The following is an 18540-nucleotide window of genomic DNA, read 5'->3' as shown; positions in this document are numbered from 1 at the left end:
GCTTCTCAGCCACAACAAAGCTCCAAGGTGGGGGAGAAGGGACCTTCTGGCCCTCCAAGTGCTGATGGCCCATAGTGGGTCAGGAGTGAAGGGAGGTGGTTGCCCAGCAACACCCAGAAGGCCACAGGTTCAAGGGAAACGTAAACACTTCCAGGGAGGGACGCCATATGCCTCTGCAAAGTGGTTGTTGGGAATGGCAAGTATAATAATAATTATTATAATTTATTATTTATACCCCGCCCATCTGGCTGAGTTTCTCCAGCCACTCTGGGTGGCTTCCAGTCGAGTGTTAAAAACAATACAGCATTAAATATTAAAAACTTCCCTAAACAGGGCTGCCTTCAGATGTCTTTTAAAGATAAGAGAGCTACTTATTTCTTTCACATCTGAAGGGAGAGCACTACCGAGAAGGCCCTCTTGTCTGGTTCCCTGTAACCTCACTTCTCGCAATGAGGGAACCACCAGAAGGCCCTCAGGGCTGGATCTCAGTGTCCGGGTAGAACGATGGGGGTGGAGACGCTCCTTCAGGTATACAGGACCGAGGCCGTTTAGGGCTTTAAAGGTCAGCACCAACACTGTGAATTGTGCTCTGAAACATACTGGGAGCCAGTGTAGGTCTTTCAAGACCAGTGTTAATGGGGAGAGAGTGCTACTCAGGGGCTTCACCTTAGGGAATCTGGTTGGCCACTGTGAGAACATGATGCTAGACCAGATAGACTGATCCAGAAGGACTCTTGTTATGTGCTCAACCTCCCCTCTCCGCTAGACGTGGCAGGATAAGCTAAAGAAGAGAATGCTCTCATTTGAGCCATCAAAATCGACAAGATCTGTCGAACAGCCTTTAGCACACCCCAAGATCTTCAGAGCCCAAAAAAATGGACGGCAGCGGCATTTGGTCTACAGCCTTCCACGCATGAAGAAAACATAATGTGACCTTCAAATTCTACGCAACTCAAGCAGCAAAGATGGCTTGGTCCTCCTGCTCGGAGTTGAGAACTTCAACCTCTTCAAGCTGGAGGCAAAAGACCAGGCCCTGTCGAAGAAGAAAAACCCAAACCAACGGCTGCCCACGACATTCGTGACTGACACCTGCTGGGCACTTACTGAATTACAGGCCGGTTCTGTGCCCGCACGCTCAACCGCTGGGCGAGGGCCTAGTTGTTCAAGTTCACTCTGCTGCCTGGGAAGAGAGGAGGTGGCGGCGGCAAGAGCGGAGGCGGAGGGATGCTCTGTGCGTGCACATGCATGAGGGGCAAAGGGAGCGCGTGGGAATGCGGCGTGCCGTGCAGCGGGACGCCCGTGGTCAGTTGAGGTGAGCCTGCGGCCTGGGGAGCGGCGAGGCCGATGGCGCTGTTGCCGTTGGGGTCCGAGGCCACGGGGTTGCTCACCCGGAAGCACTTCTCCTTGTGGGCCTTCAGCATGTTGGAGAAGCGGAAGCGCTGCCCGCAGACGTCGCAAGGGTAGGGCTTCTCGCCCGTGTGCGTCCGGCGGTGGCGCTTCATGTTGGGCCGGCTGGTGAAGCTCTTCCCACAGATCTCGCAGATATATGGCTTTTCGCCTGAGGAGAAGGGAGAAGAAAGATGGCGGGAGAGGCTGTGTCATTGAACTCCTACTCCATATTGGTCTCCCAGCCCCGTGCAACCAGGGGAATCCTCTGACGTGTCATTCCCTGGCCAGCCAATTGGCTGGCTCAGGGGGTGTGGCTTGCCCCATTTAAGGGCAAGCGCAGCAGAGGAGCGTCCTCTTTTGCCGCCGATCAGCTGGGGAATTTCCCACCCACCCACCCTTCAAGGTTCCTCCTTTGACCTTGCTATGGACCTCGGTTGGTCGCTGTTAAAGGGCCTGGTAGGAATTTTTTCCACTTGGCAAATTGGCACCAGCCATTTGGTTTCTTCGCCTACCTCATAGCAAATAGTCACAACTTCTACGGTTTGGCGGTGAGGCATTGGTCGGGGTATTGTTATGCAGATGAATGGGGGGGAGGAGTGCCATTATCCCCCCATCCGGTTACTGAAGGGTAGTCCAGTAGAGGACTCTGGGGGGCGTGGCCCCATCCGAAGCCTATGGAGGTGAGGGCCCAAGTCATGCCCCCGAGCAGTGACCCCGGGGGAGTCCCTAGTTCATGTGCATCAGCAGGGCTCTCCTGCTGGTATGAACCCTTCCCGGCCTCTCAGACAGACAGACCGAAGCCGGATAGTTGATTAGGACCAATGCCTAAGCCAATACCGCTCATCACCTGTAACCAATAAAGTTGTGGCCAATTTTAGCCCATTAACCTAAATAATGTTGTCCGGTGTCTTTATTTCTACTGCTGGGAGGGGGGAACTCGCCACGCAGCTCCAACGTATAGTAAGCAGAGTAACAACTTAAACACGTTGCAGGATTCCCCCAAAAATAGGCCAGAGGCAATTGTCTTTCATCCAGCAGAGCTTTACTGCTACTGAAAGCAAACGACAAGAAAAAACCACACCAAGAACTCTGGCCAATATAAATTTCAGTAGTGGGAGTGGTCCCTACTCGCAAATCAATAGTCAATTGTAACAAAAACTAATCCATTCAAAAGTATGTATTCTGATTACAAACTCAAACTCCTAAGGATATGTATAACACAATAATTCATTACAGAATTAGAGATACGAGTTTATGACTAGAGATAAGTTCATGTTAGTCCATAGTCAGATATATTGGTATATTTAATAACAAGAACCCCAACTTATTTAAATGAAGGCAAATGAGCAAAACGGTCACAAATCCAGTACATTCAGGATTGGCCCTGTCCATAAGAAATCCAGTTGCAGCAGACTTAACTTAAACTTACAATAACTTATAATAAGTCTAAACCTTAATACTAAGCATTCTATGTACAGCAGTGGTGTCCAAACTTTTTTCAGAGGGCCAGATTTGATGAAGTGAAGAGCCCTGAGGGCCGACCAAAGAGCCAACCGAATCCTTTTTTTTAGGATTGGAGTTGTTCAGCTTTTTTAAGGATTTTACTCCAGGAGATAAACTGCCACAGGGGCCAGATTAAAACGACCAGAGGGCCGGATTAGGCCCCCAAAATGGACTTTGGGCATGCCTGGTGTACAGAACACCACACTAGAAGGGAAAGAGAAAGGGAAAACAAGATTCCTTCTGCCCCCGCTTTTCTAGTCAGCGTGATCTTCACTGAAAGAGATAAGAGAAGCAGTTTAAGGCAGCTGCACTCAGCTCCTCTGAAGGAATAACCCAAACATCAGGAACCTTCCGCTTGCTTCTTTCACACAGAAAAGCTTGCAGAAGAGTTAAGTAGAATAGGAAAGATCTCTACATATCAGAAGTACTTTCTGTACTAAGAAATGCAAACTGACACATTGGGATTAAAAGGAATGGGGGAAGAGTGATGATGCCAATGGGGTCTTTGGGAAAGCTGAGGCCTAGAAACTTGTTCAAAGTTGGGTAATTTAATATACCATATTTTTTGCCCTATAAGACACACTTCCCCCCTCCAAAAATGAAGGGGAATTCTGGGTGCGTCCTATGGGGCGAATGCAGGCTTTCGCTGAAGCGTGGAGAGCGAGAGGGGTCGGTGCGCACTGACACCTCTCGCTCTCCAGGCTTCAGGAAGACATCCGCAGCCTAGGCAGCCCTGCGGGAGTTCCCGCAGGGCTGTCTAGGCTGCAGATAGTAGCCTGCTTCCCGGAGCGTCGGGCACGCTGAAAGCAGAGCGCCCGGCGCTTCGGGAACACATTCGCAGCCTAGGCAGCCCTGCGGGAGTTCCCCGCAGGGCTCCCCACGCTGCGGATAGCAGGCTGCAGAGTACCCTGCGCGCGGGACAGACATCGGCCAGTCCCACAAGCTCGGGGGACAGCAGGGAGGCACAGCGCCACCATCTTGCTGTTCCTCGACCTGATTCGGTTTCCCCGACCTGCTTTTGGGGGGGAAATAAAGGAAAAAAATTTTTCCTTTATTTCCCCCCCAAAAAACTAGGTGCGTCCTATGGGACGGAGCGTCCTATGGGACGAAAAATACGGTAATCATATATATTCGATGACCAGTTTAGCAAAGCGGTTAGAGTACAGGACTATTATCGTTATTCTGATTATTGATTAAAGTTGTATACTACTGTCCTTCCCCCAAAGATCACAGTGTAGTTCGCAACATAAAAAGGCAAAATGACCCAGGAGGCCAGGGTTCGAATCCCCACTTGCCCATGAAGCTTACTGGGTGATTTGGGGCCACTCACTGCTTCTCAGAATAATCTGCCTCACAGGTTTGTTGCGTGTCGAGGTACCCAGGGCCACCCCAATAACTCACACATCACACAGAATTTTTGTTTAAGGTTTTTGGCATAATTTTGGCCACAACTTTATTAAAATACAAATTTGTGAGTGGTTGCTTAGGCATTGGTTGCGACTATCTGCCCCCACCATGGGGGACAGACTGACATTCCGCACGATGCGAAAGTCAGAAAAGGGGAATACACTTGGGGGTAGCGACGGAGCAGGGAACCTGCCCTCACCCTAAATGCAACCAGGAGCTCATTGCTATGGCCCGAGCCCCCTTGACAGAGTGGACAAGCAATAGTTAGCCCCTGATTCCTTTAACGGAATCCCTCGCAGCAGCAGCATTAGAGGGGCAGGCACAGCCAATCCATGCCCCTCAACCAACCAAACCATAAACCAATGCCTAACCGCAACCTTACAAGTTGTGACGATTTGCTACGCAGTAGGCAAAAACCAAATGGCCCCAGCCAATCAGCCAGATGGACAAAATTCCTACCGGGCCCCTGCCCCAAGAGCAGACAACCCCGTGACATTATAGCAAGGTCAAAGTGAACAACCCTAATTCGGGGAGGGGGCAATCCGATGCACGGGAAAAAAGAGGAAGCCCTAGCCTCGTGCAAGGAGTTTTAGCATTTCTGGCTGTCAATCAACAAATGGCAACATTAACTTCCTCCCTACAACAAGGGAAGCCCCAATCGCATCAGTGGAAAACGATCAATTAGGCCGCCCCCAACTTTGGAGTGTCCTGAGTGGTACCTCAGGTTAAGTACTTAATTCGTTCTGGAGGTCCGTACTTAACCTGAAACTGCTCTTAACCTGAAGCAGCACTTTAGCTAATGGGGCCTCCCGCTGCCGCCGTGTCGCCAGAGCCCGATTTCTGTTCTTATCCTGAAGCAAAGTTCTTAACCTGAAGCACTATTTCTGGCTTAGCGGAGTGTGTAACCTGAAGCGTATGTAACCCGAGGTACCACTGTACATGTGTATATAAAATCTGTTGAAAACAATTGTAATAAAAACAGCACAGCAACAGCCCTTTAATTAAAAGCAGTCGATTTCCCCCAAACCTGTTGGAACAAGAAAGGATTCGGAGAAGTTTTGTGAAACCGCTTGGAATATGGGACAGGACAGAAGAGGTAGGTTCGTGACGTTACAGGCACTGGTCAGTCAGTACTGTGCTCAGCTGTGGAAATGCGGCTGGAAGGCAAGAAACGGAAACTTGGCTGGTTTGTCCACCCCGAGCCATGGATCCCTTACCTGTGTGTGTTTTCATGTGCTCGTCAAAGTACTGCTTCATGTTGAAGTCCTTGCCGCACCACTGGCACATGAACTGCTTGTGACCGATGTGGATGCTCATGTGAGAACGGAGTTGGTACTTGTACTGGAACCTCTCATTGCAGTTCTGGACAAGGGAGAGAATGGAGGTATGGAATATGGAAAGGCAGGAAGTTTGCATGAAGGAAAGATCTCTGTTGTATTAAACCAAAAGGCCCATTTCATTCAGAAGTTTTATTTATATCCTCCCTTTCCTCCCAGGAGCTCAACATCTATTCAACATCTTTATCAACGACTTGGATGATGGACTCAAGGGCATCCTGATCAAATTTGCAGATGACACCAAACTGGGAGGGGTGGCTAACACCCCAGAGGACAGGATCACACTTCAAAACAACCTTGACAGATTAGAGAACTGGGCCCAAACAAGCAAGATGAATTTTAACAGGGAGAAATGTAAAGTATTGCACTTGGGCAAAAAAAATGAGAGGCACAAATACAAGATGGTTGACACCTGGCTTGAGAGCAGTACATGTGAAAAGGATCTAGGAGTCTTGGTTGACCACAAACTTGACATGAGCCAACAGTGTGACGCAGCAGCTAAAAAAGCCAATGCAATTCTGGGCTGCATCAATAGGAGTATAGCATCTGGATCAAGGGAAGTAATAGTGCCACTGTATTCTGCTCTGGACAGACCTCACCTGGAGTAGTGTCCAGTTCTGGGCACCACAGTTCAAGAAGGACACTGACAAACTGGAACGTGTCCAGAGGAGGGCAACCAAAATGGTCAAAGGCCTGGAAACGATGCCTTATGAAGAACGGCTAAGGGAGCTGGGCATGTTTAGCCTGGAGAAGAGGAGGTTAAGGGGTGATATAATAGCCATGTGCAAATATATAAAAGGAGAAAGGTTGTTTTCTGCTGCTCCAGAGAAGCGGACACGGAGCAATGGATCCAAACTACAAGAAAGAAGATTCCACCTAAACATTACGAAGAACTTCCTGACAGTAAGAGCTGTTTGACAGTGGAATTTGCTGCCAAGGAGTGTGGTGGAGTCTCCTTCTTTGGAGGTCTTTAAGCAGAGGCTTGACAACCATATGTCAGGAGTGCTCTGATGGTGTTTCCTGCTTGGCAGGGGGTTGGACTCGATGGCCCTTGTGGTCTCTTCCAACTCTAGGATTCTATGATTCTAGGTCAGAATATTCTCCAGCCTCCTGGAAGCATCACCTTCTGGTGCAGGTACAAGACTGGGGGGAGAATACTCAGCCCATGCTTTGGGACTGAGATTCCTGCATTGCAGGCGGTTGGACTAGATGAGATCTAGTGCAGTGTTTCCCAACCTTGTGCCTCCAGCTGTTTTTGGCCTACAATTCCCATCATCCCTTGCCACTGGTCTTGCTAGTCAGGGATGATGGGAGTTGTAGGCCAAAAACATCTGGAGGCACAAGGTTGGGAAACACTGATCTAGTGTGCCCTTGCGCCTGTGTGAATCTAGGGTCTGCGTGGATTAAGTTGGGATGCAAGGAAATAATGGGGAAATCAGATCTATGAATACAATTACGGAGCGCCGTGTCCTTCAGGAGCAACCTAATCTCCCAGTCTGAAAAGAACTACAAGCATCAAGCTGCTCTATTGGATTTGCAAATGAGAGCTGGGCTTGTTATTGATAAGGATGTAAAGGACTGTTGCATTTGATAAGGTGGTCTGCAAGGCATTCAGCATAATAGATGCCCTATTTATAGAAGGAGATAACGTTTGTCTGGTTAATACAGCACACTGGTGTATTAACATGCCATTACTGTTAGTGCAAGGAATGTTTTGCAGTCTTAAATACACTTCTGGGCAAGAGTTCTCTGGCATTGGCTAGGATTATTATTTCACCATGGTGAAAACCGAAGGGTTGGAGATTCTGCCACTACAATCCTGCTGCAACAGAGAATATTGCTTTAATACAAGTTGGGGTTTTTTGCATTTAAGAAACAGAAGGGGTGTCACGGCTAAAAATTGGCCAATGTTTCTTTAAGAACAAAAAGAGACTGATTCAGGTAGGTAGCCATGTTGGTCTGATGCAGTCGATATATATATATATATATATATATATAAAATATGTCCAGTATCTCCTTAAAGACCAACTCAGTTTGTTCTTGGTATAAACTTTCGTGTGCATGCACACTTTTTCAGATACACATGCACACGAAAGCTTATACCACGAACAAACTGAGTTGGTCTCCAAGGTGCTACTGGACAATTTTTTTTATATTTTTGTATATATTTTAAAAAGAGACTGAGTCAGCATGGCCCATGAAACCTTTCACCCAGAAAGGTTCGACAGTGGAATTTGCTGCCAAGGAGTGTGGTGGAGTCTCCTTCTTTGGAGTTCTTTAAGCAGAGGCTTGACAACCATATGTCAGGAGTGCTCTGATGGTGTTTCCTGCTTGGCAGGGGGTTGGACTCGATGGCCCTTGTGGTCTCTTCCAACTCTATGATTCTATGATTCTATGAAAAACGACGTATTATGCTCCTATCCTTCCCACGGCATTTTACCCAGAAAACAACCCTGCGAGGTAAGTTGGACTAAAACAGGCTTCCTCAACCTGCCATAGAATATGAACACATCTGTAAATATATACTTTAAAAATAACACTGTGCATAACAAAACAAAACACATCTGTAAATATATACTTTAAAAATAACACTGTGCATAACAAAATGTTTTTTTTTAACTGTGTTTAGAAAGCCCAGTTCAACTCATGAGCTATGTTGCAATAAAACTGTAATTACCAGCAAGTGAAAACATCCTGCACTTTTATAAACCAAAACAGAACAAGTGTTACTCCAGGCTTCCCCAATAACAATAATATATAATTATAATAATTTATTATTTATACCCAGCCCATCTGGCTGGGCTTCCCCAGCCACTCTGGGCGGCTTCCAACAAAATATTAAAATACAGTAGTGCATCAAACATTAAAAGCTTCCCTAAACAGGGCTGCCTTCCGATGTCTTCTAAAAGTCTGGTAGTTGTTGTTCTCTTTGACATCTGGTGGGAGGACGTTCCACAGGGCGGGTGCCACTACCAAGAAGGCCCTCTGCCTGGTTCCCTGTAACTTGGATTCTCGCAGTGAGGGAACCGCCAGAAAGCCCTCGGCGCTGGACCTCAGTGGGAATTCCTCAGAGGGGAATTGTACAGTGGTACCTCGCAAGACAAATGCCTCGTAAGACGAAAAACTCGCAAGACGAAAGAGTTTTTCGTTTTTTGAGTTGCTTCGCAAGACGAATTTCCCTATGGGCTTGCTTCGCAAGACGAAAACGTCTTGCAAGTTTGTTTTCTTTTTTTTGAGCCTTTTTTGAGGTTTTTGAAGACTTTGGTGATTTTTGAAGCTTTTCCAAAACTTCTTTTGCAGCCATTTGGTAAGTTAAACGTTTAAAACTTTTTTTGGGGGGGTTGGATTTTGGGTTGGAATCCGTGCTTCGCAAGACGAAAAACTCGCAAGACGAAAAAACTCGCAGAACGAATTAATTTCGTCTTGTGAGGTACCATTGTAGTCTCAAAACATCTGGATCAGGCTTCCTCAACCTCAACCCTCCAGATGTTTTGAGACTACAATTCCCATCATTCCTGACCACTGGTCCTGCTAGCTAGGAATCATGGGAGTTGTAGGCCAAAAACATCAGGAGGGCTGAGGTTGAGGAAGCCTGGACTAAGAAAATGCAGCCAGCCCAGATTCACGCATGGAGTTCCAAACACTCAACTTTCTGCGTGGAAACTGGATGTCTATGGGCTGCAGAAGAAGAGGACTTGAATACAGATCCATCAGTCCAAGTTCACGCTGCAAACTGGAAAGCGGAAGGAGGGAAGACGGGCTGAAACTAGTTCTCATCTCACATTTGTCTTTTTATATATTATATTTTTTATAAATTTTAACATATAAATTATAAAATGTACCACAAAACTTATCTTTTTCTTTTAGACTTCCATCCGCACCTCTGATGATCCACCGTTTTAACCACATCTTATGCATTTCTTAACTTTATATTGCCTTTACATCTCTTAACAAATCATCCTCCCCTTTGTCCATTTTTACAATACTTCTAATAGTACTCCTCACAAAACTTCTTGCAACCCTACAAACGTCGTCTGTTCTTCACAAATACTTCTCAAATAGTCCGTAAATGTACCGTATTTTTTGCACCATAACACTCACTTTTTTCCTCCTAAAAAGTAAGGGGAAATGTCTGTGCGTGTTATGGAGGGAATGCCTACAGGTGGCATGCCTACGGATTTTCCTCCTCTAAAAACTACGTGCGTGTTATGGTCGGGTGCGTGTTATGGAGCGAAAAATACGGTACTCCAATCTTCCGTGAATTTCTGGTCTCACCGGTTTCAAATCCTTCCTGTTAGTTTATCTAATTCTGCATAATCCATTAACTTCATCCTCCATTCTTCAATCGTCGGTAACTCTTCTTGCTTCCATTTTTGGGCCAATAATATTCTTGCTGCTGTTATTGTGTATACAAAGAGCTTACATTCCTTTCTATTTATGTCACTCCCCACAGTGCCCAATAAAAATGCTTCTGGTTTCTTTATAAATGTATATTTCAGCATTTTTTTCAACTCATTACCGTATTTTTCGCCCTATAGGCGAAAGGAAGGGGAAATGTGTGTGCGTCCTATGGGGCGAATGCAGGCTTTCGCTGAAGCCTGGAGAGCGAGAGGGGTCGGTGCGCACTTCAGGAGAGCCCCACCGCCAGCCCCACAAGCTCTTTATTTCCCCTCCCCAAAATCTAGGTGCGCCCTATGGGCCGGTGCGTCCTATAGGGCGAAAAATACAGTATATATCATCTCCCAGAAGCATTTCACCTTTTTACATTCCCAGGTCCTCACCTCACATTTGAAAGGCTTCTCCCCCGAGTGCTGCAGAGAGTGGACCTTCAAAGACATACTTCGCTTGAACGACTTCCCACACGTTTCACAGGTGAACGGCATGTCCTTGGTGTGGGCTGCAAAGCAAGGGAGAATCGTGGTTACCCGGGAAATCGGTACGGTTAGGAATGAGCCAAAACACACGGGCAGCAAAATCGTACGGGTTCAGCTCCTGCCGGAACTAAGAGCTGCCAAGGTCCGGTTGTGCAAGCTGCTGAGTGGCTGCAAAATCTGAACAGCCTCCAAAACCTGCACTTAGAAAACTAGCAGGCCAGGGAAGAGAATGTACAGTGTTTCCCAAACTTGGGTCTCCATCTGTTTTTGGACTACAGTTCCCATCATCCCTGACTGCTGGCCCTGCTAGATAGGGATGATGGGAGTTGTACTCCAAAAACAGCTGGAGACCCAAGTTTGAGAAACCCCATGTTAGAAATGTTTAGATATTTTTCTTCGGTGAAGCGAAATTATAATGCGTAGTCTCGGATCTTATTAGACACTTGGAACTAGAAATGTTCTTCCTCACTCTTAAAGAAAATGTTGTTTGTTTGTTTTTAATGGTTTTAACAATGTCACAAGCAATACAGGATCCATGACTGAAAATACAGCAAGGACTGCAAAGGAAAACAATACTGGCCGTAATACAGTAAAAAAAAATAGACTAGAAGTAGCTTTCTATCTGTGGGGGAAACGGTATTTACTAGAGTCTAATACACCATCGAATCTAACATATGCCTCCATTTTCAGAACCTGGAAACCAAAAAAAGTATTCACTGGTGAATGTAAATGTCCCATCGAATCTAACGTGCACCTAAATTTTCGCAATGTAATTTGGCCCAAAATGGTGAGTATTAGATTCGAGTAAATATGGTGGATAGACAAGTAAAGCGTGGCCTCTCTTTCTCCTTTCTGCAATCTGGAGTGGCACAGCTCAGCAAGAGTGGCATGGTGCTATTCCGACTGTGCAACTCACAAAAGACCCCTAAAGTGTTTCACCAAAGGTAATCCAAACCAGTTTTTCCCAATCTTTGGTCTCCATCTCTTTTTCAGACTACAACTCCCATCATCCCTGACCACTGGTCTCACTAGCTAGGGATGATGGGAGTTGTAGTCCAAAAACATCTGCAGGCCACCAGGTTGGGAGTGTGTGTGTGTCTGGACCAGCCTTCCTCAACCTGTGGGTCCCCAGATGTTGCTGGACTACAATTCCCATCACCCCTAGCTAGCAAGGCCAGAACTCAGGGATGATGGGAGTTGTAGTCCAACAACATCTGGGGACTCACAGGTCGAGAACTGCTGGTCTGGACTGAACCATTCTTTTAAAGGCACCGATAAAAGCAAACACTTGAAAAGAGGTTATGTGAAATCGTTAGAAGGTAAGATGAAGCCAGGCTTGCAAGATTTCGTGGGGCAAAGCCTAGCACCCTGATTTGCGCCTGGGAAGGTCGGCCATCTTGCACAGCGCTGAAACGCTGCCTGGTGCTGGATGATCCTAAGGGAGTGGCAAACCTACTGCTGCGCATGGGGCTCCCTCCCCACTCACCGACCATGTGCTTCCGGACATGCGCCATTGTGTAGAACTTCTTCTCGCAGATCTCGCAGGAGAACTTCTTCTCCGCGTAGCCGTGGACGATCTTGTTGTGCTCATGGAGAGACCACAGCTTCTTGAAGGCTTTCCCGCAAGTGATGCACTGCAAAGGAGATAGGGAGAGTCAGGAGGATCTGAGCCTAGCAAAAACGTATGTGCAATTCATAGAGTTGGAAAGGACCATGAGGATAATCTACAAGGCAGGATTTAGGTTTGATGAGGCCCGCCTAGGACTTGCCGATCAGAAGGTCGGTGGTTTGAATCCCCACGACGGGGTGAGCTCCGGGAGCTCACCCTGTTACGGGGATTCGAACTGCCGACCTTTTGATCAGCAAGCCCAAGAGGCTCAGTGACCACAGCGCCACCTGCGTCCCTGTATGTATGTATAAATTATTATTATTATTAGTCTCTCCAGGGATGTGAGATCCCCCTGCCTGAAACCCAGGACGGCTGAGGCCAGGCAGCATCCTACATCACGACTCTAGTTTCACAGAGGGCGCCCCATGCGTGTGAAGGGCGGCCTGGCTGAACTGTAGCGCCTGGAGGGCCAGTGGGCTCCCTCTCACCTGGATATTCTTCTCACAGTCCGTCTGATGGTGCAGCAGCAGCTCGCTCTCCAGCAGGAACCGCTTGCCACACTTGTCGCAGATCTGCATGCGGCTGTGGGTGACGTTCATGTGCTTCTCCAGGTACCAGCGGTTGTTGAAAACCCGGGGGCACTTCTTGCAGGGGTAGTGTTGCTTCTCCTCCAACTTAACCTTCTGGCCCACGCCGTCCGGCTCCTTCTTCCTCTTCCTGCCTCTCTGGTCCTCCCCTTCCTCCTCCGCTTCCTCCACCTCCTCGTCTTCCATTGCCACGGCAACTGCCTCCTGGGACCTGGTGGACACAGCAGCCTGGGCAGCCTTGGAGGGCCTGCTGGCCTTGTGGGGCAGCCCGGACCTCTCCCTCTTGATCTCCGCCACCTCCTCGCCGTCTTCCTCCTCCTCGTCGTCCTCCTCCTCCTCGGTGGTCTCCTCCAGCTCTTCCTCCTCGCTGCGCTCCTCCTCTTCCTCCTCCTCCCCCACCTCGCCATCCTCCTCCTCCTCCTCTCCTTCCCCGTTCTCTTCCTCCTCGCCATCCTCGTCCGTGCCGCGCCCTTCCCCTTCGGGCCGCCCAATCACCGCCGCGATGCCAGCCGTCTGGTCAGCGGCCAGAGACTTCCCCTCCGTCCCTTTCGAGACGTTGAGGGTTTGATTATTGAGGTTGACCTCCACGATGATCTGATCTCCCCGGTTGTAAGAGCTTTGGCTGCCCAGGGCCACGTCGGGCTCTTCGCCCTCCACCTTGCAGATGGGTGGGCCGCCATCTTTCTCCTCCTTGTAATACTTCTTGCCAGCCACGGCGGGGAGGTTCTGGTTGCCCCCGCAAGCCGCGCCGTCCTCAACCCGCACCGAGTAGGGGTCGTTCCCTTCCCGGGCGTAGATCTTGGGGTGCGGCGCCGGGTCCATCTCCTGCTTGATGTTGCAATAGTACTGCGACGGGACGCCCTTGCCGCAGCTGTCCGGAGGCAGCGCCATGTTGCTGGCCATCGCTAGGCCGAGGGACCTGGTGCTGATCAGCTCCTGGCAGGAGGACGCAATGTCGCTCATCTGCAGGACAGCAGCCGCGTTCAGGACGTCCTGCACGTTGCAGGCATTGACCAGGAGCTTGGAGGTGTAGATGAAGTTGAGGATCTGCTGGAGGCCCTGGGAGGTCAAGGCCTCCAGGGAGAGCTCCACCCTCTGCAACTGCTTGTTCTGGGTGAAGAGGGAGTGGAAGAAGTGGCTATAGGCGGCGAGGACTCCCTTGTGAGCCGGGAAGACGTTCCTCTGCTGCAGCAGGACGATGTCCACGTCGCACAGGTCCGGTTGAAAGAGGCGCTGCTCGTTCAGTCTGTCCATCAAACACGTGAAGTGGAGGGCTACATCCTCCACCAAAGAGTATTCGGCGGCCGGGTAGTCAGTTGTCTTTTCGACTATCAGCTGTGGGAAGAAATGAGAAGGAGGTTAATGTTATGTACTGAAGTTCTCACCCTGGGCCAGCAGGGGGATAGTGTAGATAGTTCAGGTCCACATATGCAAATAAGGGATCGAAAGTGACATTCAGTGATTGGATAGTTACAGAAAGTTGTTACAGTTACGTTGTTCTGGAGCTCTATATAAGCAGGCTGGCTGAACCCTTCAGTTCAGTTCTGTTCTGGCCTGTGAATAAACAAGAGCTGTTTGAAGAATCGCTGTGTCGTCTGATATGTTCACCTACAACTTAACAATTAAGAAGAGCCAAGTGGTGGTGGGACTCCACCTTCTCCTCCTCCTTGGAATGGATGGAGCCCAAGACAGCTCAGGTGGCTTCCATCCTTACGTCCCCACCAAGATATCTGAAATACAACCAGGAATGGAGCAGGCTTGCTTATTAGGGAAGCAGACATTTCCCCTCTCTCTCTCTCTCTCTCTCTCTCTCTCTCTCTCTCTCTCTCATTTTTATTAAATTTTCTCTTTTACAATTTAGACTATTCATTCAGACAACCTTAAAATATCAATGACTTCCCTTCTTCTCTTTCCATGGTTCATTTTGCACAGCATAAATCCCTGCATACTAAACCATTCAGTATTCCATTGTTACTTCCATCAAAACTCTATCTGTTGATGGACGGCCACCCGGACTCGGCCCCAGACACACTGATCAGATGCTTGGAAGCTGTGGCTGGATGGTTACGTGGGAGCCGGTTGAAGTTAAATCCTTCGAAGACAGAGGTCCTCCGGCTGGGACGGGATGATATGGGACTGAGGGGGCAACTCCCATCTCTTGCGGGGGTGCAATTAGTGCCAGCACCGTCCGTTAAGAGTTTGGGTGTAATCTTCGATACCTCCCTCTCCATGGAGGCGCAGATTGCAGCTATTACAAAGGCGGCATTTTTTCATCTCCGCCAAGCTAAGCAGTTGGCTCCTTACCTCTCTCGCCCTGACCTAGCTAATGTGATCCACGCGACGGTCACCTCCAGACTGGATTATTGTAACTCGCTCTACGTGGGGCTGCCCTTGAGACTGACCCAAAAACTCCAGCGGGTGCAGAATGCCGCAGCGAGACTCCTTACGGGGTCCTCGCTGCGAGATCACATTCATCCGGTGCTATACCAGCTGCACTGGCTCCCGGTGGAGTACAGGATCAGGTTTAAGGTGCTGGTTTTAACCTTCAAAGCCCTATACGGCCTAGGACCCTCGTACCTACGGGACCGCCTCTCCTGGTATGCCCCACAGAGGAACTTACGGTCTTCAAACAAAAACACCTTGAAGGTCCCAGGCCACAGAGAGGTTAGGCTGGCCTCAACTAGAGCCAGGGCTTTTTCGGCTGTGGCCCCGATCTGGTGGAACGCTCTGTCACAAGAGACTAGGGCCCTGCAGGACTTGACATCTTTCCGTAGGGCTTGCAAGACAGAGCTGTTCTGCCAGGCCTTTGGTTAGGGCGCAGCCTGACTCCCTCCTTTGGCAACCTTTACAAAACTTTATGGTTGCCATCAATCTTGATTTTAATTAATTTTTATAATGTTTTTATAATGTTGCACTATTTTGGTGTTGTTAGCCGCCCTGAGCCCGGCTTCGGCTGGGGAGGGCGGGATATAAATAAATTTTATTATTATTATTATTATTATTATTATTATTATTATTATTATTATTATTATTTACACTGTCGAATTTATCTTAATGCTGCCAACAAGTGTACACAATTATTCCCCATATATTCAATAAACATTTTCCAATCTTCTTCTTGTTCTCTCATTCTGTAAGTTAGATCCGCAAGCTGCACATATTCCACCTCGCTCGTTTTCCATTTTTGGGCTAACAAAACACAGGATGCCGTAGTGGCGTACATAAATAACCTTTTTTGACACCTGGAAATTCCCATCTGAATTATCCCCAACAAAAAGGACGTTGGGTGGGTGTTTTTTGGAAAGGTGCTTTAAAACATTTTTTTCAATTCATTATAAATTATTTCCCAATACTCTTTTACCCTTTTACAGGTCCACCACATATGAAAGAACGTGCCCTCAGTCTCATTACATCTCCAGCACTTATCTGATTCAGTCTTATACATCTTAACAAGTCCATATGAAGAAGAAAAAGAATATGTTAAGGATTGGCTGCATTATTTTCAGGTAAATGAAATGTTTTAAAAAAGAGTTTTGAGAGAGGGGATATTCTGAAAAAGAATCTAGATTTCAACAAGAAATCTTAAACAATGAAGTGAAAATTTTATCTAAAATGTATAAAATATTGTTGGAATGGAATACTGTGGACGAAGAGGTTAAATCTGTAATGATTAGTTGGGCTAGAGATTTCGGATATAATACTGAATTTGAGAAATGGACTAAATTATGGAAGGATGGGTTAAAGTTTACAGCTTGTACAACGATTAAGGAAAATGTTATGATGTTATATAGATGGTATATAACACCAGTAAAACTGGGTAAAATGTATAAAGTGTGTAATAAATGTTGGAAGTGTAAGGAGACAGAAGGAACATTTTACCATATGTGGTGGGAATGTAAGAAGGTAAAAAGCTTCTGGGAGATGATCTATAATGAGTTAAAGAAAATGTTGAAATATACTTTTGTTAAAAAACCAGAAGCTCTCTTATTGGGAATACTGGATAATGAAATTAGTAAAAAAGATGTGAAATTTGTATGCAGTAACAGCAGCCAGAATTTTGCTGGCACAGAAATGGAAACAGGAAGAGATGCCCACAAAACAAGAATGGAGGATGAAACTGGTGGAATACGCAGAAATGGACAGATTGACGGGGAGAATTAGGAACCAACGTGACCAGAGATTCTCCGAGGACTGGAAGAAATTTACAGAGTACCGTATTTTTCTCTCTATAAGACGCACCAGACCACAAGACGCACCTAGTTTTTGGAGGAGGAAAACAAGAAAAAAAATATTCTGAATCTCAGAAGCCAGAACAGCAGGAGGGATTGCTGCGCAGTGAAAGCAGCAATCCCTCTTGCTGTTCTGGCTTCTGGGATAGCTGTGCAGCCTGCATTCGCTCCATAAGACGCACACACATTTCCCCTTACTTTTTAGGAGGGAAAAAGTGAGTCTTATAGAGCAAAAAATACGGTATATCAAAAATTTCTGTGATGAGCAAATAACGTTCGTTGGCTTTCAAGAAGCTCTGTGAAATTACTGTTAGAAATATTGTTTAAAAAATATGATGTGATTAAGAGTATCTGAGTGCAATATAATATTGGGAAATGTGAGATGAGGATAAAAAAAATAAACGGAAAATTATCAGACAAGCTGAGGGAAGTTCTGGGGAAAAGGGTTTAAGTTAAAAATGGATGTATAATTTTGTAAAAATGTTTTTTTTTTAATGGAAAATCTAATAAAAAATATTTATTTTAAAAAAATACATCTTAACAAGTCTGCTTGGAGTTAAATACCATCTGTAAATCACTATCAAGTAGTTCTATGGCAGGCATGGCCAAACTTTGCCCTCCAGACGTTTTGGGACTACAACTCCCATGATCCCTAGCTAACAGGACCAGCGGTCAGGGATGATGGGAATTGTAGTCCCAAAACATCTGGAGGACCAAGTTTGGCCATGCCTGTTCTATGGAAATTTCCTCACTAACACCACCAATCTAGGATCTAGGCAGCTATTCCCAGGTCTGGAGAAATTGCAGCAGCAGGGGATCACTCCACCAGTTCATGTACCTTCCCCCAACGGGCTGCATACTTGCAGCCAGAGACTACGCCTATGTGGAAACGTCCTCTGCTCATCCCTCTTCAATCCCCTCCTGGATCTGGGGGACAGTGGTACAGGGTGAGAGTGGAATTCCCTGGCCCTTCGCTTGCCTGGCCTGCCTCTTCCTCCAGCTCTGAAACTTCCTCCGTTTTCTTGCCTCCTGACAGGTACCCTGTCCACTCCATTTCATCTTCACAACGACCCTGCGAGGCTGAGATATCGTGACTGGTCAAAGGTCACCCAGGGTGCTTTGTGGGGGTTTGAACCATGGTCTCCCGGGTCCCAGCCTCACACTGTAGTCCACCATACCACGCTATCAATGGGTACTAGCCACAATGACCACGGCTGTGAACACACTATACATTTGGTGACTGGGAGTGGCCACCAAGACCACATAACACCAGTCTTGAAAGACTTACAATGGCTCCCAGTACGTTTCTGGGCACAATTCAAAGTGTTGGTGCTGACCTTGAAAGCCCCAAACGGCCTCGACCCAGTAGACCTGAAGGAACGTCTCCACACCCATCGTTCAGCCCGGACACTGAGATCCAACTCTGAGGGCCTTCTGGCAGTTCCCTCCCTTCGAGAAGTGAAGCTACAGGGAACCAGACAGAGGGCCTTCTCAGTGGTGGCGCCCACCCTGTACAATGCCCTCCCTTCAGATGTCAAAGAAATAAACAACTATCTGACTTTGAGAAGACATCTGAAAGCAGCCCTGTTTAGGGAAGCTTTTAAT

The 18540-nt window shown here is 47.4% G+C and overlaps 1 protein-coding gene across 1 annotated transcript in view; it reads right to left on the bottom strand.

Moving 5' to 3' along the window:
- Positions 1-424: 424 nt before the first annotated feature.
- Positions 425-18540, bottom strand: part of ZBTB47 (zinc finger and BTB domain containing 47) — a 45795-nt gene continuing 27679 nt past the window's right edge. The window contains exons 2-6 of the mRNA XM_081931707.1: positions 12608-14041; positions 11997-12144; positions 10418-10533; positions 5517-5661; positions 425-1558 (exon numbers count right to left, since the gene is read on the bottom strand). Of these exons, the coding sequence (XP_081787833.1) occupies positions 1155-1558; positions 5517-5661; positions 10418-10533; positions 11997-12144; positions 12608-14041 (2247 nt within the window). The 3' untranslated portion in view covers positions 425-1154. The remainder of the gene's footprint in view (positions 1559-5516; positions 5662-10417; positions 10534-11996; positions 12145-12607; positions 14042-18540) is intronic.

This window comes from Podarcis melisellensis (genome assembly GCF_964234715.1).
Source record: "Podarcis melisellensis genome assembly, chromosome: 12".
NCBI lineage: Eukaryota > Metazoa > Chordata > Lepidosauria > Squamata > Lacertidae > Podarcis > Podarcis melisellensis.
This window is presented reverse-complemented; position numbering and strand designations above follow the sequence as displayed.